Source organism: Pelophylax lessonae (assembly GCF_965119305.1).
Source record: "Pelophylax lessonae genome assembly, chromosome: 3".
Taxonomy (NCBI): Eukaryota; Metazoa; Chordata; class Amphibia; order Anura; family Ranidae; genus Pelophylax; species Pelophylax lessonae.
This window is the reverse complement of record NC_138770.1, coordinates 656962605-656983305: the sequence shown is the minus strand read 5'-3', so window position 1 is coordinate 656983305 and position 20701 is coordinate 656962605. Positions and strand designations below refer to the sequence as shown.

The window sequence follows — 20701 nt, the reverse complement described above, 5'->3', positions numbered from 1 at the left end:
GGGCATATTTTCGCTCGCTTTGACTTTAACCCACATTAAAGCACCCAGTATGTCGCCATGCTTTATTGATGTTTCGGTGATGCTTTATTGAAGCTTGGCGAATGCCCTTTGTGTGTCGATTTTCTATTTGTTTTAAAGGGTCTCAGTAGAACCTCAACTCATTACTTACCCCCAATAAGCAGATCCCCAGCTTATTAGTGCACCTGTTCAGCAGATCCCCCACTCCGTAGGGCCTTCGTTTAGCAGATCCCCTGCTCGGTAGCACCTTTTGTTCAGCAGATTCCCCGCTCCGTGTTGCCTTCGTTCAGCAGATCCCCAGCTCAGTAGCACCTTTGGTTCAGCAGATCCCCCCACTCAGTAGTACCTTTGTTCAGCTGATCCCCCTGCTCCGTTGTACCTTTGTTCAGCTGATCCCCCTGCTCCGTAGTACCTTTGTTCAGCTGATCCCCCTGCTCCGTAGTACCTTTGTTCAGCTGATCCCCCTGCTCCGTAGTACCTTTGTTCAGCTGATCCCCCGCTCAGTAGTGCCTTTGTTCAGCTGATCCCCTCCTCAGTATTGCCTTTGTTTAGCAGATCCCCACTCAGTAGTACCTTTGTTCAGCTGATCCCCCTACTCAGTAGTGCCTTTGTTCAGCTGATCCCCTGCTCAGTAGTACCTTTTGTTCAGCAGATCCCCCCGCTCAGTAGTGCCTTTGTTCAGCAGATCCCCCCGCTCAGTAGTGCCTTTGTTCAGCTGATCCCCCTGCTCAGTAGTGCCTTTGTTCAGCTGATCCCCCAGCTCAGTTGTACCTTTGTTCAGCAGTTCCCTCCGCTCAGTTGTACCTTTGTTCAGCAAATCCCTCCGCTCAGTTGTACCTTTGTTCAGCAAATCCCTCCGCTCAGTTGTACCTTTGTTCAGCAAATCCCCCGCTCAGTTGTACCTTTGTTCAGCAAATCCCCCGCTCAGTTGTACCTTTTGTTCAGCAAATCCCTCCACTCAGTTGTACCTTTGTTCAGCAAATCCCCCCGCTGAGTTGTACCTTTGTTCAGCAAATCCCCCCGCTGAGTTGTACCTTTGTTCAGCAAATCCCCCCGCTGAGTTGTACCTTTGTTCAGCAAATCCCCCCGCTGAGTTGTACCTTTGTTCAGCAAATTCCCCCGCTCAGTTGTACCTTTGTTCAGCAGATCCCCCGCTCAGTAGCACCCCCGTTCAGCAGATCTGCTGTTTGCTAGTTGTTCTGCTCCAGTCTGGACCCCACCCACCTTCCTGCTGCTCCACGCTGCACTCCAGAGGGGACACTTCCAGAATATATAGAGAAGGGGCCTCTAAGTGCTGTATGCCAACCATTTATTGTATCACACAATTTATAAACACTTACAAGAAGGTGGTGTTGAATAGGCTCATCAAGTTAATGTCATTTATTTATCGTTTGTTTTCCCATTTCTAGGCCTCCTGCGGATCCTTCTGTTCTTGTGCCCAGGCATCCGGTGGTAACTATTATGGGTCATGTAGATCATGGAAAAACCACTCTCCTCGACCAGCTGCGCAAAACCCAGGTAGCAGCAATGGAGGCTGGCGGCATCACTCAACACATTGGAGCATTTAGTGGTGAGACACGTGTGGACACTTCTGTCATTAAGCTTCAGTTTAGATTAAATAAATCGTCACAAGGGACAGTACTTACCTTTTAATAGAAAGTGTCCCTAGTGCTGGCCCAGGCTGTCATAGTGGGAATCTGACATCCTCTGCCCCCTTCCTATACAATGCAATCTTTTGATGCTGCAGGGGTTAATACCAGGCTCCGGACTTATAACAGGCACTTATCAAGAATGCACACTATGACTGCCCTCCCCCCCCCCCCCCCCTCCTTCATTCATAGAAGCTGTATTTTAGCATGCACCATTGAAAAACGTGCTGAAGGATGGCGTATGAGAATGGAGGGCGTCCGACTATACCCCCACCCATCCCCCACATCTTATTCATAGTTGCTATATATGAAGACAACATTGTAGCTTTCATAAATTGAAAGCGATCTATAAATAGAGGATGACCTTTCATGCATCCAGCTGTCCTCCATTCATAGAGTGCTTTTCATAGATGGAAACTAAAGTACAGCATCCGTGAATGGAGGAGGGGGCGTGAAGCGTGAGCACAGTCGGCACTCTTCATATGTGCTTGTGACAGTAGACTAGATTCGTGTGGGAGGCAAATGGGACTTTCATGGTACGTCATAGAAGGCTTGTAAAAAATATAACGTTTATTGGATCCACATTAAAAGATATAATACAAGCTAAGTGCTTGTGACAGGTCCAGTGCTGATATTAACCCCCCCTCTCCCCTCCCCCCCCCCCCCCGTAGTACCAGAAGACTAGGACTGCAGGGTATGGGAGGGAGGCGAGGTCTTTAGATTTACACTATGCCCACAGGCCTCAGCACAAGGGACACTTCTCAGTACTGTCCCTTGTGCTGATTTAAAAGCAAAAGTTGGAAGATTTCCTTTTTTTTCTTGTTCTGGTGACAACTCAGAATTTTAGATTTTCACCTCCCTTTTAATTCCAGTGGTAGTGGTCACCATGGAGAGACTGCTAGGCTCTAACCAGGATCCAGACAGCAGTGGAAACGGGCATGAATAGGGGTCCAAATCCCTCAACAATCGATCCAAAGCTTTAGAAACATTTTCATTCATTTTTTGGTGTAATAAAATTTGGAAGATTTTTTTTTTTTTTTTTTTTTTGTGGTTTGTTTTTAAATCATTTTATTTCATTTTCCAGTTCACTTATCTTCCGGGAACAGGATTACTTTTCTTGACACCCCAGGACATGCGGCCTTCTCTGCAATCCGAGAGAGAGGGGCGAACGTGACCGATATTGTCATATTGGTGGTCGCCGCTGACGATGGAGTAATGAAGCAGACGGTGGAGTCTATAAAGCACGCTAAAAATGCTAATGGTAAGAGATGATAATGGTACAGAATTATAGTGGTAGGGCCAGGGAGGTGGGGAGGGTGTTCGATGTTAGTTCACATTTTTTTCTGAAAAGACCTTTTAACAATGAGACCAGTGTGTGGTACAGGAGTGATGACACAAAAACAGTCTTTTGCCATCTGTCCGTGGAAATTTCCCCTAACATCCTGCCTGTAGACACAACAGGAAGTGGGAGAAATGTCTCCAAAGTGAGGGAAATGCCCTATTAGGCTGTTATCACTAAAACAAGCGGCCCCATTAGAAGATTGCCTCTCTGACAACTTAAATTTTGGATTTCTCATTGGTTTCAGGCTCAGTGACACCAGGACAAATAGAGAGAATGGATCTCCCTTATTGATACAAATAGCAATAAAAACCTGGGAGGGGGAGCCATCCAAAATTTCACCCAAAATATGGGCTTTATTTATACTTTAACCACTTAAGCCCCGGAAGATTTTACCCCCTTCCTGACCAGGGCCTATTTTGTGATTCGGCACTGCGTGACTCTAACGGACAATTGCGCGGTCGTGCGACGCTGTACCTAAACGAATTTACGTCCTTTTTTTCCCACAAACAGAGCTTTCTTTTGGTGGTATTTGATCACCTGTGCGATTTTTTTTTTTTTTTTTTTTTTTTTTTTTTTTTTTTTTTTTTTTTTTGATCATGCGCTATAAACAAAAAAAGAGCCACAATTTTGCAAAAACAACAATATTTTTCACATTTTATTATATGAAATTCCCCCCCAAAAAATTTAAAAATCAAAATTTTTTTTTTTTTATATTTATAATTTTATTTAGAATTTTCAGAGGAAAAAAGAAAGAACATTACAGAATATATAACTCCTTAATAAGTAAATAGCTTACAAAGACATCAACCACATCATTTTTCTCATCATCTAGGTCTAATAAAGACCTCTGGAGATTCCGGACTCATTAATATATAATCATTTGTCAAATATTCAGCTAGGACAAGATATTGTTAGGTCATCAAGTCTCCGTCTCTATTCCCACTCATTTAATCCTTACCTCTCTTTACTTCCTTATACTTTAACTTGAATAACCTAGCCTTTAATCTTGTCTTAGTTTCCCCCTTCTTCTTCTGTCTGTTCATTCCCTTCCTTTTCTATATTACCCCCCCCCCTCTCTCTCCTCATTCATACCCACTGTCCACACCACCCATACACAACAACAAACAAAAAAAAAACAAAAAAAAAACAAAAAAAAAAAGGGACCCAAAAAAAAATAAAAAAAAAAAAAAAAAAAGTTCTCCTTCCCTCTCTCCCCTCTCCCCCCCTCTCAAGTAGTGGCAAAGAACCCCTCCCCTCTCATACATCTCCTACACTCTGAGATGGGGGCCCCAGCAATTGTTTGCCCGCATCTGAGGATATAAACAAATTCCATGTTCTCCATGTTTTTTTGTATTGTTCCTGTTTGTGTTGTGAGGAAAGCACGAGATCCTCCATTTTATTAATATGTTCTAGTTTTCTAGCCCAATCGAACACCGTTGGCGCTTGTCTATTTCTCCAATGTTGGGGTATACATGCTCTTGCGGCATTCATCATGTGCGGTAGTACTGATCTTGCATATTTCCTCTCTGACTGATCTGATATTTGCAGGAGGCAGAAGGCAGCTTCTTCCTTGATTTTATAGTCTGTTACTTTTTGGACTATATCACCAATCTCTGACCAAAATTTCTTTATCTCTGGACAGTTCCAGAAAATATGATATATTGTGCCTTCCCCTTCTCCGCATCTCCAGCACCTATCCGATTCTTGAATGTACCACTTATGCAATTTATCTGGTGTGTTATACCACCTAGTCAGGATTTTATAATTTATTTCCTGCATTTTCGTGCATTTAGTTGGTCTAAATATTGCCCTAAACATTCTTTGCTTCTGTGTCTCCGTTATGTCTATATTTAGGTCCACTTTCCATTTTTCCAACCATTTCAGATTCGGTTGGACCAATGGGGTGTTCAACATTCTATATAGAATCGACAATGGGCGGTATACACCTCCTGTTTTCTCACATAGTTTTTCAAAGTGTGTCAGTGGTTTCTTAAATTTTTCCGGCTCCGGCAGCGACTCTAAAAAGTGTCGCAGTTGCAATGCCTCCCATAAAAGTAGCCTATATGGACCCTCCTCATCTATTAGTCTACCGATTGAAGGCCATATCTGCTGGCTTGTAAAATTTTTGATGCCATCTTGTCCTGTTTCCCACAATTTTTTAAAATGCTGTCTCTCTAAACCTGGGGTAAATTTAGGGTTTCCCAAGATCGGATATAATGGGGATTCCATTGAGGTTAAATTTTGTCTCAGGGTCTGATGAAACCCTATTCTTATTGTATTTCCCAGCAAGGGATGTAACTTCAAGGGTTTAGGAAGCGTCTTATAGCACCAGATTGCCCTCTTTAATGAGACCGCCGTTTGTGCTTGTTCCATTTGAACCCATCTTTTCGATTCCCAATGGTGCCACCAGTCCAATATTCTATTTAAATGGATGGCGTGGTAGTATCTACGCAGGTCGGGTATAGCCAACCCCCCCATGTTTTTGGGGAGTGTTAGCGTATTGCGTGCTATACGTGGTTTTTTACCCGCCCAGATGTATCCACCAATCACACCCTGGATAGTTTTGAAGAAACTATTAGGAATTTTGACTGGGAGCGCTCTCATGATATATAAGTATTTTGGCAGGATGTTCATTTTGATTAAATTTCCTCTTCCAAACCATGACTGGAGGCCTCCCCTCCATTGTTCCAGAGTTTTCTTTGTCTCTCCAATCAAAGGGGTGAAGTTTAGTTCATAGATCTGGGCTAAATTAGTGGATATATACGTCCCTAGATATTTCACTGCTTTCTCTACCCATGAGAATCCGAAGTTGCTCTTTATTCTGTCTTTATTTGTTTGTGATATTCCCACTCCCATTGCTTCAGATTTCCTATAGTTTATTTTGAAATTTGATAACTCTCCATATTGTTTAATTTCCTCTAGGAGTACTGGTAGGGAAATTTCTGGTTCTGTCAGAGTAAACAGTAAGTCGTCTGCATACGCTGCAGTCTTGTATTGTTCCTTACCTACTGTGATTCCCTTTATGTCCTGATTCAATCGAACTTTATTCAAGAAGGGCTCTAATGTCAGCACGAACAACAGGGGAGATAGTGGGCAACCCTGTCTTGTGCCATTTTTTATACTAAGAGATTCCGACCACACACCATTTGCCTTCACTGTTGCGGTTGGGTTGGAATAAACCCTAGTTATTCTTTCCAGCATTATTTCGCCTACTCCTATATACTTGAGCACCGACTGCATAAAGGTCCATTCAACTCTGTCAAAAGCCTTTTCTGCGTCGGTGTTCAGTATAATGCATGGTAGTTCTTCTTTGGTGGCTATATGAATTAAGTTGAGAACTCTTGTAGTGCTGTCCTTTGCTTCCCTCGCCACCATGAAACCCACTTGGTCTAAGTGTATTATTTTAGGGAGTACCTTTGCCATCCTTGCCGCTAAGATTTTTGTGAAAATTTTTAGGTCCGTATTTAAAAGCGAAATGGGCCTATAACTTCCGCAATTTGAGGGATCTTTACCCTCTTTTAAGATTAGCTTTATATACGCCATTAACGTATCCCTAGGTAGTGTCCCCTCTATTCCTCTCTCATTAAACAGTCTCTCCATGTATGGTCCCAAGATGGGGGCCAATACATGGAAATACTGTATTGTCAAGCCATCAGGGCCTGGCGCTTTACCACTTTTCATACTTTTTATGGCCTGATCTATTTCCATCTGTGAGATGTGCCTTTCCAAGTCGTCCTTATTTTCTTCAGAAAGTTTCGGTAGACCTGATTGTGCCATATAGTCGTCCATTTCCTTTTGCGATTTTTCCTATTTCCGGTAAATTATATAGTAATGAGTAGAAATTCCTAAATTCTTCCGTTATTTGATCAGGCAATATTTTTTTAACTCCTTCTGGGGATAGAACTTGTGGTATATATGATCTTACTTTTTGATTGTGGACAGATCTTGCTAATACTTTACCGCATTTATTCCCTGATTCGTATGTGATTTTCTCTGATATTTGTATCGCGACTTTCGCTTTATAGTGCAACAAATCCAGTATCTGCTTTCTTACTAGTGTCAGTTCACCTATTGCTATATTTGCCTTTTTCTTTTTGTGTTCTGTTTCCATTATTTTGAGCTTATCTAGTAATCCTAGCAATTGTTTATTTCTTTCCCTTTTTATTCTTGCACCATGCTTAATTAGAATTCCCCTTATTACTGACTTATGTGCCTCCCACAGCGTGCCTATCGCACAGCCAGGTAGATCGTTAAGATCAAAGTAATCCTTAAGTTCTTTTTGTACCTCTGACCTTACTTCCTCTATCTGTAGCAGACTTTCATTTAATTTCCAAAATCTTTGTTTAGTTGATTTAATTGTGGAAATATTGTAAACCATTGACACCATTGCATGGTCTGACCATGAGATGTTGTCAATGTCGGTGTGTACCACCGCCCGGAGATGCGCATGTGGCACTAGAAAGAAATCTATTCTCGAGTAGGTCTCATGCGGATGTGAAAAAAATGTGAACTCTTTTTCGGTTGGGTGCTGGAGACGCCATACATCTATCAATTGTTCCTTTATATATATTCTTCCTCATCCGCCGACACATCGCTTCTGAGGAAGTATATTTAGTTTTAGAGGTATCAGCCACGGGAGACAGCGGTGTATTGAAATCTCCTCCCACTATCAATTGTCCTTGAGTGAATTCTCTAAGTATATTTAATGTTCTGGCGACAAATCTATCTTGTTGCTTGTTAGGGGAGTATAAGGTTGCCAATGTCATCTGTGTTTCTCCTATTATACCCAGAGATGTATAGTAACAAAGTAGAACTACTTAAGTACCGAAATGCGGTATCTGTACTTTCCTAGAGTAGAATTTTTTTCTCCTACTTCTACTTTTACTTCACTACATTTGTTCGATGATTTCGATACTTCTACTCAAGTATTTTTTTTTGTGCTGCATAGTTACTCGTTACTTTTAAAAAAATTACCACTGCCAGAACAGTAGATGGCAGGTTGCATAAAGCTCAAAAAAATGTGTATAATGTCATTTGTAAATCAGCGCATACGAAAATAAAGGCTGTGTATAATAAAAGCTGCTATACCAAATCTTTCCAATAAAAAGAAAATATGAAACAAACAAATAAATGGTGCTACAGCGCTTAAAGTGCATCAAGAAACTACTAACAAACACAGGTTAATCATTTGAATAAATCATTTGAAATAATAAAAAACAATATGATGTTCAAACGTTTGACTTCTTTCTTTAATAACTACATAACACAGTACTTCTACTTCTACTTTCAGTACTTGAGTAGAATTTTTTTTTCAAAACTACTGGTACTTTTTACTTTTAGTACTTAAGTAGCAAATTTTTTGAAAAAACTACTTACAATACTTAAGTAAAAAAAATGTTGAATACTTTAGTACTTCTACTTAAGTAACTTTTTCTGTGAGAACTTCCACTTCTACTCAAGTCACTTTTTGATCGAGCACTTGTACTTTTACTCAAGTAGAAATTTCGAGTACTTTATACAAGTCTGATTATACCTTTTAGGAAGAGATATCTACCGCTGTCATCGCATAGCTTCTCCTCCATCTGCCATGGTGTCTTACTGTCAATTAATATTGATACCCCTCTTGATTTTGATTGTGTGTAAGTTGAATGATATATATATGGAAATGCATTATTTTTTAAGTATGGTAAATTCCCTGATCTAAAATGCGTCTCTTGTATAAACGCTATATTCGCCTTAACTCTTTTGAGTTCTGATAATAATATTCGCCTTTTTTCAGGCGTATTTAGGCCCTTTGCATTAATTGAAACAATCTTTATATTCTCCATTTTAAACTTATCAGATTATATAAGTAAGTGGAGACTACAGATCGTGGGAGAGGGAGAAGAAGAGAAGAAAAAAAAAAAAAAAAAGAAAACCCCCCCCCAAAAATCTCACAACCTACTATCGACAGTCACTCACTCGATCTCTTGTCCACACACCTCACACTAATCCAATCACTCCTATGCCCTTCCCTGTGGATCCTACCCTGCCGGTTGGAGCAAAAAAAGCTCTTCCCGGTCGGATCCCTAGGTCGCATTTTTAAATCCTTCCAACACACGGCATTTTACTGCCACCTGTGTGTTCTAAACTTTTTACAGGGAATTACCTGAGGTCATACCCTCTGTCCCCGCATTCTCCCTCCCTATTCTTACTTATATGCTTTTATTTCTCTATCTCCACTGCCCATCCTTTCTTCCTCTACCCCTCTAGCCTCTGGTTTTCTGTGCCCTTGAGATACTCCCCTCCTAGAGCTCTATGAGTATTTTAAGAGCCTTGATATCTAACAATAGCTTCCCCTTTACAACACACCGATAAAGACAGGGGGAAAGAAAAAAAAAAACTCAGCTTGCCCCACTAACGTATAGGATTCCCATTCCCCTTAAAACTTAGTTAACTCTATTTAATAGGGGCTATTGTGCCCCACATTAACACCGTACCATATATATAAAAAAAAAAAAAAAGGGGGGGGGGTAAATATTAAAAACTGGAGGAGTGGGGGGGCAGTGCAGAGAATGACATATCCCCTATGTGGTTTTCACCTTTAGCCTTACTGGCCCACTCTTATTTCCTCATTGTAATACTGGGTTTCTCTGACCCCCCCTTCCCTGCTAAGTTCTACTGATCTTCCGGGGTCTATAGCTGAGGGGAGGGGGTTTGGAGGCTCAGGTCTCTAATGCATCCTTCAATTTCTATTGGTATGTTCTATATTGATTCAATACTTCCCACCAGAGAAAAAAAAAAAAAAATTCTTCCCTTCTCTTTTTATTTTTCCCCTTCTCTTCCCCTTCCCCTTTCCTTTAAAACCTAAATACATCCTTCAAATGTCAGTGTATATTACACCCAAACTTAACCGTGAAAAAAAAAAAAAAAAAAAAAACACAAAACAGTGCAAGAGATACCGTTAACCCTTTAACACTTCTACTAAGACTCCAGTGCCTTATTTCAGTCGGGTAAGTTAAACCCCTGCGTTCCACTGTAGTCTTCGTAGGAGGGGAGAGAAAAAAAAAAAAAAGATAATAATTACAACCTCCTTTCTATTAATACCACGATAAGTGACTTCATTCAGTAGGGGAGATTATGCCCCTAATTTCCACTGTGCTTTTAGTGTAAGAAAAAAAAAAAAGGGGGAACCAGCCACCTCTCCGCAGGTTATGCAGAGAGGGGCTTAGATGTGGAGGTCTTATCCCCTCATCCCCGGCCCCTCCCATATACCAACAGGATTGCATCTTTCTTCATCTTTATTAGCCTCAAAATCCCCTCGGAAAACCCAATCCCCCCCATCCCCAATGTAATGCCCCCAGACTTTAATCCCTACCCTCCCTCCTCCCTCCTATCTCCCGAGGTTGTGTTAGCTCTCTGCGTGTATTTCCCTCGATTTCCCCCAGCCAGTTTGGGGTCTCTATCGCCGGTACCCCCAGAAAGTCAAAAAAAGCCACCCTGTCTTGAAAATTACGCATCGTGAAGAAACGGCCATCCCTGTTAAATGTTACTGTAAAGGGGAACCCCCATCTATAAGTACATCCCTTTTGCTTAGCCAATTCCAAAATGGGTTTCAGCATGGCTCTTCTCTTTAGGGTCTCTTTGGAGATGTCTGAAAAAACCTGTATGGTCATTCCTTCCATTTTCCACTCTCTGGTGTCCCTGGCCGATCTCAGTATTAGTTCTTTTTGGGTGTAATAATGCAGTTTGCAGATTACATCCCTTGGCCTTTCCTGGTCTCTCTTCATTTGGCCGGGAACCCTATGTATTCTGTCAAACTCGATTTTACCCGGATAACTTGCCCCTAAGATAACCTTAAATAGATTATTTACTGATTCTTCCAACTGTGTATTTTTGAGTGTTTCTGTTAGGCCTCGGATTCTTAAATTATTGCGACGGCTTCGATTTTCCATGTCTTCAATCTGTAGCTGTAGCCTAGCCTCTTTTTCTCCCTGTTGTTCTGCATTCCTCTCCAGGACTGTTAGCCGCTCCTTTATTGCAACAATTTCTGCATCCTCTTTTCTTTGATTAGTGGATAGTGCTTGGATCTCATTTTTAATAAGCTGAATTTCCTTTTTATGTGTCTCCTCTACCCGGTTCACTAGCTGTTCCATGTCCTTTTTAGTTGGGAGCGAGCTAATCATGGCTCTGAATTCCGCCATTTGCGCTGCCCATTCAGCATTCGGGGAGGGTGTAGTCTGTTCTTTCTGGGATTTAAAGTTGAGAATCGGGGCTCTGTCCTCTAGGGGTGATGTGGCCCTTGATTCTGTGATATCACTAGAGTCCCAATCTGTCTGGGTGTCTCCTGGCTCCGCCATGCTGTTCACTGTTGTAGTTGTAAGGCTGGTAGAGAGGAATTTCCTTATCTCTCCTTCTGATTTCCCTTGTGTTTTCCCGGTGTTTTTTTTGACCTTCCGTTTTTTTGTGAGAGTCATACTAATTCCCTATCCTGTGAGAGCCAGTGGTGTGGTTTGGAGTTAACTGGGTCCTTCGGTCTTCTGGGGTACTCTATCCAGTCCTATATACCTCCAGGCTCCATATGTTAAAGTCCCAGCTCCACTTTATCACTCCTCCACCTCTCTGATAACCTTCCTCCTTTGCTCTCCCACAATCTTCTGCTGGTAGGGGGACTTGATTTATGTTTCCTATTTCACCATTTACCTCCTCATCTGTCCCCTTCCAGCTTATATCCCCAATATGACCATATGCCTGTGTGATACTAATATGTCTCTAACAGTCAATTATTGCTGGTACATATGGGTGAAATAGGAAAAATAGAAGGTATTCACTCATGCTTTGCGCTGGCAGTCTCTTCTCCGTTATTGCTTTTCTGGGGATCCGGTGCTTATATGTATGCGTTCCTCGCCGGCTCCCTTTTCCATGCCGTGTGGTCGGGAGATTTGGGAGTGCGGGCAGGCTCCTGCGACTACCCCCCTCCTTCACTTTCACCAACCTGCCGGCAAACTTCCTCGTGGGGCCCGTTCCGGACTTCCTGCTAAGGGCCACTGTGTAGGTTCCCTTCCAGGTTCCTGTTGCTCTCGGCTGGTATCCGTAACACCAGTGCGGGGGCGGGGAGAGTGTTAGCACCCCAACTCTGCTGACCGTGTACCCGGTCGTCAGACGGGAAACCCCGTAGACACCGGCAGGGGCCGCCGCTGTATCTTAGTCTGCCTGGTGCTGCCTCTCCCTGGTCACACCGCCCCACACCTTCGGGAGGCGTCCGCTGCCGGCCCTCCTCTCATAGCCCCGGTCTCAATCTGGCCGCTGGCGTGTGGTCTGCAGCGGGAGCAGGTATCTTTCCGGTTCTCTGCAGTCTTACCCGGTCATTCAGTTCGGCTGTCGGGGGTGATAAGAAGCGGGTCCGCGGCTTTCCTATCTCACCGCCGCCCAGCGTGCAGTTCTCCCGCTCGGTTCTCGGATGGGCTCCATGTTAGGGAGGGAGTTTTCCCGCGAGGCACCCAGAGCACAACCTCACATGACCACTTCCGGGTCCGCCCCCTGTTGGATCAAAAATCAAAATTTTTTTAACATTTTCGGCCAATTTGTTTTATGCTACATATGTTTGGTAAAAAAATCGCAATAAGCATATTTTGATTGGTTTGCGCAAAAGTTATTGCGTTTACTAACTAAGGGAAAGATTTTTGTCATTTTTGTCGTTTTTTTAACGAGTAATGGCGGTGATCTGTGATTTTTTTTTTTTTTTTTTTTTTTGCGACGGACAGATCGGACCCTTGACTGGCATTTTTGACACTTTTGGGGTTACCAGTGACATTACTACAGTAATCAGTGCTATACATATGCACTGTTACTGTAAAATGACACTGGCAGTGAAGGGGTTAACTTTTTTTTTGAGAGGGAGGGGTTATGTGTGTCCCTAGGGGCGTGATTCTAACTGTGATTGGCTGTGGCTTGAGGTGTAGGAACAGTGATTAACGGTCCTACATAGTAGAACCATTGTTCTACACCGGGGAGAATGACAGGCGGCTTGTTTACATTAGCCGCCTGCCTTTCTCCTGCTCTAACGGACGATCGCGAGTGACCGGCGGACATCGGGTCTCCTGCTCTGGTCTTCTCCCTCTCCGGTCTTCTGGTCTTCTGCTCTTTTGCTGTCCGCTCTTCTGCTCTTTTGCCCTTGGCTCTTCTCTTTTTCTTCCTCCGGTGATTATGCCGGCCTCTGCAGCTTGTTATATAGCCATTGTGGGCGTGGCCTCCCGGTGACGTCAACGGGAGGCCCCGTCCCTTACGCCATAGATGACATCATCTGTGACATAAGGGGGTGCGGCCTCCCGGTGACGTCACCGGGAGGCCACGCCCACAATGGCTATATAACAAGCTGCAGAGACCAGCATAATCACCGGAGACATCGTCGGAGGAGGACCGGAGGAAGAAGAAGACCAGAGGAGGCAAAAGAGCAGAAGAGCAAAAGAGCAGAAGATTGGACAGCAGAAGAGCAGAAGACCGGAGAGGGAGAAGACCAGAGCAGGAGAAGACCGGATGAAGATTTTTAATAAACTTTCCAAAACGTCTCCTGTCATTATTTACCTACACTGCCTTTTATGGGGTGAATGGGTAGGGGTACAGTGTACCCCATACCCATTCACATAGGGAGGGGGTCCGGGATCTGGGCCCCCCCCCCCCCCTTGTTAAAGGGGGCTTCAAGATTCTGATGAGCCCCCTGCCCGCAGACCCCCACAACCACCGGCCAGGGTTGTGGGGATGAGGCCCTTGTTCTCATCAACATGGTGGCAAGGTGCTTTGAGGTGGGGTTTTCTAACGTCCCGTGTACATGGAGCCTTAGGAATAATTTGACTCGCCTGGAATTGAATTCTTGTTGGAATTCGTAGGATTTTGTTGTCTAAAATGTCGCCTTTTTCTCCTAAGACTTTCATTGGGGTGTATACATTTTTGCAACAAGGTCTTGAATGAATTTGTTATGAAAAATACTTTTTTTATGTGTGCAAATTAATAAATCTTGGTTGCAATCAATGGCCCGCATTTGTGGGAGTATTTTGTAGTATAGTGTGCCATAGAAAATGTTGATTCTGAAAGCAAAGTAAAGATTTTCTGACAAATCTGTTGGGGTGTACTCATGGTAAGCAGTGTGTGTGTGTGTGTATATGTATATATATTCACCGGTCACTTTATATGGTACACCTTGCTAGTACCGGGTTGGACCCCCTTTTGCCTTCAGAACTGCCTTCATTCTCCATGGCATAGTTGGAAACATTCCTCAGAGATTTTGCTCCATAGTGACATGATGGCATCACACAGTTGCTGCAGATTTGTCGGCTGCACATCCATGATGGGAATCTCCCATTCCACCACATCCCAAAGGTGCTCTATTGGATGAGATGTGGTGACTGTGGAGGCCATTGGAGTACAGGGACCTCATTGTCATGGTGAAGAAACCAGTGGTGAGATGATTGGAGTTTTGTGACATGGTGCATTATCCTGCTGGAAGGAGCCATCAGAAGATGGGGAAGGTAGTCATAAAGTGATGGACATGGTCAGCAACAATACTCAGGTAGGTCGTGGCATTTACAACGATGCTCAATTGGTACTAAGGGGCCCAAAGTGTGCCAAGAAAATATCCCCCACACCATTACACCACCAGAAGCCTGAACCGGTGATACAAGGAAGGATGGATCCATGCTTTCATGTTGTTTACACCAAATTCTGACCCTACCATCTGAATGTCGCAGCTCAAATCAAGACTCATCAGACCAGGCAATGTTTCTTTCCAATCTTCTATCGTCCAATATTGGTGAGCCTGTGCGAATTGTAGTCTCAGTTTCCTGTTCTTAGGACAGGAGTGGCACCTGGTGTGGTCTTCTGCTGCTGTGGCCCATCTGCTTCACAGTTCGATGTGTTGTGCGTTCAGAGATGGTATTCTGCATACCTTAAAAAATGGGAGGGACCAATGAAGTAAATGAAGTAGATAAATAGCAGAAGAAGATGAGTGGAGCACCGAAATCAGCTGCCGATTGTAGTAGTGTCACTACTTACTCCCCCTTTCCTTCACATTCTGCATACCTTGGTTGTAACAAATGGTTGTTTGAGTTACTGTTGCCTTCTGTTGTCATCTTGAACCAGTTTGCCCGTTCTCTTCTGACATCAACAAGGCATTTTCCTCCACACAACTGCCGCTCACTGGATATTTTCTCTTTTTCTGACCATTCTCTGTAAACCCGAGAGATGGTTGTGTGTGAAAATCCCAGTAGATCAGCAGTTTTTTTAAATACTCAGACCAGCCCGTCTGGCACCAACAACCATGCTATGTTCAAAGTCACTTAAATCCTCTTTCTTCCCCATTCTGATGCTCGGTTTGAACTTCAGCAAGTCATCTACACTATGTCTAGATGCCTAAATGCATTGAGCTGCTGCCATGTGATTGGCTGATTAGCAATTTGTGTTACCAAGCAATGAAACAGGTGTACTTAAAGTGGCCGGTGAGTGTATATATACAATATATATGTGTGTTCTATATAAATATACAATATATATGTGTGTTCTATATAAATATACAATATATATGTGTGTTATATTTAATATATAAATATACAATATATATGTGTGTTATATTTTATATATAAATATACAATATATATGTGTGTTATATTTAATATATAAATATACAATATATATGTGTGTTATATTTTATATATTAATATACAATATATATGTGTGTTATATTTAATATATAAATATACAATATATATGTGTGTTATATTTTATATATTAATATACAATATATATGTGTGTTATATTTAATATATAAATATACTATATATATATATATATATATATATATATATATATATATATATATATATATATGTGTGTGTGTTTATATTTTATATATTAATATACAATATATATGCGTGTTATATTTAATATATAAATATACAATATATAATGATGTGTTTTTTTTATTTTATTTTTTTCCTATTTGTTTTCTAGTTCCCATCATCCTGGCCATAAACAAGTGTGACAAACCTGAAGCTGATCCAGAACGAGTCAAAAGGGAGCTCCTCTCCCATGATATAGTGTGTGAGGAGTTTGGAGGGGATATCCAATCGATTAATATATCTGCACTTAAGGTAATGCCAATACGGTGTATATAGATTTGTATTTTCAAAGCAATGACTTGATTAACCCTCTCCGGCGTGCAGAAGGCCACTGCAGCAGCAAAAGCTCCCGTCAGGCAGTCAATACGTCGTCCGAGATAAAAGGTGCCGACTACCAGCCAAAGATCCGTATCAGAAGATGACCAGTGGCGGGACAAGGGGTGGGCAGGAGGGGGCGGCTGCCCTAGGCGCAATGGTTTATTGCAGGGATGTGGGCGCTCTGACCCTAACCCAGGGGAAGGAGGGGGGCGCAGTTGGGCATCTTTGCCCTGGGCGCTGGAGGACCTTGTCCCCCCTTTGGTTATGACCAATCATTATCACTTTATTGTAATGGCAGAACTATAGCCCATTGTACAGGGCATCCGGAAAGTATTCACAGCGCTTCACTTTTTCCACATTTTATGTTACAGCCTTATTCCAAAATGGATTAAATTAATTATTTTCCTCAAAATTCTACAAACAATCCCCCATAATGACAACGTGGAAGAAGTTATGTAATCTTTGCAAATTTATTAAGAATCAAAAAGAAAAATTCCCATGTATATAACTATCACAGCCTTTGCCATGACACTCAAAATTGAGCTCAGGTGCATCCTATTTCCACGGATCATCCTTGAGATGTTTTTACAACTTAAATGGAGTCCACCTGTGGTAAATTCAGTTGATTGGACATGATTTGGAAAGGCACACACCTGTCTATATAAGGTCCCACAGTTAACAGTGCATGTCAGAACACAAACCAAGCCGTGAAGTTAAAGGAATTGTCTGTAGACCTCCGAGATAGGATTATATGGAGGCACAGATCTGGGGAAGGGTACAGAAACATTTCTGCAGCATTGAAGGTCCTAATGAGCACAGTGGCCTCCATCATCCTTAAATATAGGAGAAGTTTGGAACCACCAGGACTCTTCCTAGAGGGAGCTGCCCAGCCAAACCGAGCGATCGGGGGAGAAGCGCCTTAATCAGGGAGGTGACTAAGAACCCCATGATCACTCTGACAGAGCTCCAGCACTTCTCTGTGGAGAGAGGAGAACCTTCCAGAAGAACAACCATCTCTGCAGCACTTCACCAATCAGACCTGTATGGTAGAGTGGCAAATGAAGCCACTCCTCAGTAAAAGGCACAGGACAGCCCGCCTGGAGTTTGCCAAAAGGCACCTGAAGGACTCTCAGACCATGAGAACCAAAATTCTCTGGTCTGATGAAACAAAAATTGAACTCTTTGGCCTGAATGGCAAGCGTCATGTCTGGAGAAAACCAGGCACCGCTCATCACCTGACCAATACCATCTGTACCGTGAAGCATGGTGGTGGCAGCATCCTGCTGTGGGGATGTTTTTCAGTGACAGGAACTGGGAGACTAGTCAGGATCGAGGGAAAGATGAATGCAGCAAAGTACAGAGACATCCTTGATGAAAATCTGTTCCAGAGTGCTCTGGACCTCAGACTGGGGTGAAGGTTCATCTACCAACAGGACAATGACCCTAAGAACACAGCCAAGATAACAAAGGAGTGGCTACGGGACAACTCTGTGAATGTCCTTGAGTGACCCAGACGTGAACCCGAGAGATCTTAAAATGGCTGTGCACCGACGCTCCCCATCCAACCTGATGGAGCTTGAGGTGTCCTGCAAAGAAGAATGGGAGAAACTGCCCAAAAATGGGAGTGCCAAGCTTGTAGCATCATACTCAAAAAGACTTGAGGTTGTAATTGGTGCCAAAGGTGCTTCAACAAAGTATTGAGCAAAGGCTGTGCATGGGATTATTTCGTTTTTTATTTTTAATAAGTAAGATTTCAAACAAACTTCTTTCACGTTGTCATTATGGGATATTGTTTGTAGAATTCTGAGGAAAATTAATGAATTTAATCCATTTTGGAATAAGGCTGTAACATAACAAAATGTGGAAAAAGTGAAGCGCTGTGAATACTTTCCGGATGCACTGTAGGTGTCACCAGGGTTTAGTGCAGCATGATGATCTAGTAAGTAAGGAGCATTGATTTAAGCTTAACTCAGAGGAAAGTAAAAATCCTCCCTTGCAGTAGGGCTGCCCCTCAGTGCCATCTTAGGAACATTAAAGGCCCCCGGGCAATGCAGTGCACAGGGGCGCTGCCTACACAATCACCCATGAGAATAAAAATGCAAATTATCGATAAGGCGATATTTATTGGTACAGCAGTGCCAGGCTAATGACCGCTTCCAAGTTCGGCGGCTGGGTCCAGTGAGCACACACACGGACGGGAGTCAGACTGGACGGCCCTGTGTGTGCCTGTTCCCGTGGAGAAGGACAGGCATTCCTGCAATTGTGGGCTCCCCCTCCACAGCCTAAGTGGCCTGACGGCAGAACAGGACCAACAGGCGCTTGCCACCTGCTAAGTTCCGTGGCGGTATGCACACAGGAATGGGGACTAATGCTTGGCTGGGGTTTGGTCGCATATGGGGCCCCCCCAGGCAAGTAAGGCCCCCAGGCAACTGCCCAGCGTGCCCATTCGGTAAGATGGCCCTGCTGCCCCTGCACTGTAAAGGTTAAATATTAGTTTGCATCTAGGGACTGGGCCACATTCACCCCCGCAGCCTTTTCTTCCCTATGCTCTGGTAGTCAGTGCCCCTGAAGTCTTTAGGGCCAATACAGGGCCCATAGGACACCAAGGAACAGTCCAACACTGGAACATGGGGGAGCACCATCTGGGGGAGCGGAGGATCAGGTAAGTAAAACTGCTTTTCCTGTCCCCTAGGTCTAAACAAGAATTTGATCCTTGAAGTATGGGGGCAGCCCCCACTGCAAGGGTGGATTTTTACTTTTCCCAGAGTTGGGCTTTAAGGGGTAAGTAATGCTGAAGATGAGAACTTTTTCAAGGACCCATAATGAAATAAGATTGTATTGAGTTGGTTATATATTACTATATGTTGTTTGTTCTGCTTTGATAAAGCCGCCCTTTTCATTTGCAAACCACATGATTTCTTTCTGTTTGACTCGTTATCAGGGGGAGAATCTTCAGGCCCTGTCTGAAGCCATAGTGACTTTAGCGGAGGTGATGGAGCTGAAAGGTGACCCCGCAGGATTGGTGGAAGGAACGGTTATTGAATGCCGGACGGACAAAGGAAAGGGGTAGATATATCACTCTTCATCATCACTACATTCCGATGATCAGAATGACTCTCTGAGCTGGCTACACATTATGGGGCTGATTTACTAAAAATGGAGAGTGCAAAATCTGGTGCAGCTGAGCATGGTAGCCAATCAGCTTCTAACTTCAGCTTATTAAATTGACAAAAAAACCTGGAAGTTGATGGGCTACTATGCACCGCTGCACCAGATTTTGCACTCCTGTTTTAGTCAATCAACCCCTATCTTTTTTTTTTTTTTTTTTTTTTTTTTTACATCAACTTATATAGGAAAACCAAATATTTTTAAAAAACACCTTCACTGCTTACAAGTTCCGAGATCAGGTTCTGCTTTTCATTTTTGACCTTTGGCATTTTTTTAAACTCATTGCCACCTAAGGATGTCCCTGTCCCTTGCAGTTCTAGTTGGATGACAGGCATCATCCTGGTATCCTTGCTTTTAGCCGGCGATGATCTTTTTCGTAAAAGCGATCCTAGCAGCTAATTAGCCACTGGATCACTTTTACAGGTGTCGGGGGGGGGGGGGGGGGGGGGCCAAATGTCGCCCCCCCCCAGCAACCTTACCAATCCTTCCCAGGCTCTGCCATCCCATTAGGGAGCCCAGGATTGCATCAGCTGACCATAGAGATCATCAAGGACTGAAAGGTCCCCAATCATCTCTATGGTCTAAGACAGGGATTCCCAAACGACAGCCCTCCAGTTGTTCAGGAACTACAATTCCCATCATGCCTAGTCATGCATGTGAATGTCAGAGTTTTACAAAGCCTCATGGGATGTGTAGTTCTGCAACAGCTGTAAGGCCGTAGTTTGGGAATCCCTGGTCTAAGAAACTGGAAGCGACAAGTATTTTGTCACTCCTGGTTTCAGTTTTGTGTTTACTGGCCGGGTGCTGGTCAGTAAAGCAGCTGATGATCAGTCTGATCGGCTGCTTTGGAGGCAAGAGGAGAGTTCTGGGGTCTAATAGACCCCAGATCTCTCCATAAAGAGGACCTGTCATGGCCCATGCTCTCACAAAGGAGATGTTGTTCACCCCTTGTGAGAGCAATAAAGTTGATCAATGAAAAAAGAAAGAAACAGTGTAAAAAAAAAAAAAAAAGAAATTATGAATTAAGTAATAAATTTAAACCAAAATGTAAAGCGCCCATACCCGGCCATGCTCGTGCGCAAACGCATACATAGGTCGCACACGCATATTTTAATGTTGTTTGCACCGACAGCAAACTGTATACTGATAGCTATAATTCTACCTCCAGACCTCCTGTGTAACTCTAAACTGGTAGCCTGTAGAGACTTAAAGAATCGCTTATGGAGATAAGGTATTGTAGTTTGTCGCCGTTTCACAGGCCTCCACAGTTTTAAAGCGTGACATGTTTGGTATCTATTTACTTGACGTAACATCATCTTTTATATGTTATCAAACCA

At 43.2% G+C, this 20701-nt stretch overlaps 1 protein-coding gene across 1 annotated transcript in view; it reads left to right on the top strand.

Moving 5' to 3' along the window:
- MTIF2 (mitochondrial translational initiation factor 2) overlaps nucleotides 1-20701 on the top strand; it is a 74201-nt gene that overhangs the window by 11048 nt on the left and 42452 nt on the right. The window contains exons 5-8 of the mRNA XM_082251729.1: nucleotides 1428-1588; nucleotides 2752-2928; nucleotides 15991-16130; nucleotides 19138-19262. Coding sequence (XP_082107855.1) covers nucleotides 1428-1588; nucleotides 2752-2928; nucleotides 15991-16130; nucleotides 19138-19262 — 603 coding nt within the window. The remainder of the gene's footprint in view (nucleotides 1-1427; nucleotides 1589-2751; nucleotides 2929-15990; nucleotides 16131-19137; nucleotides 19263-20701) is intronic.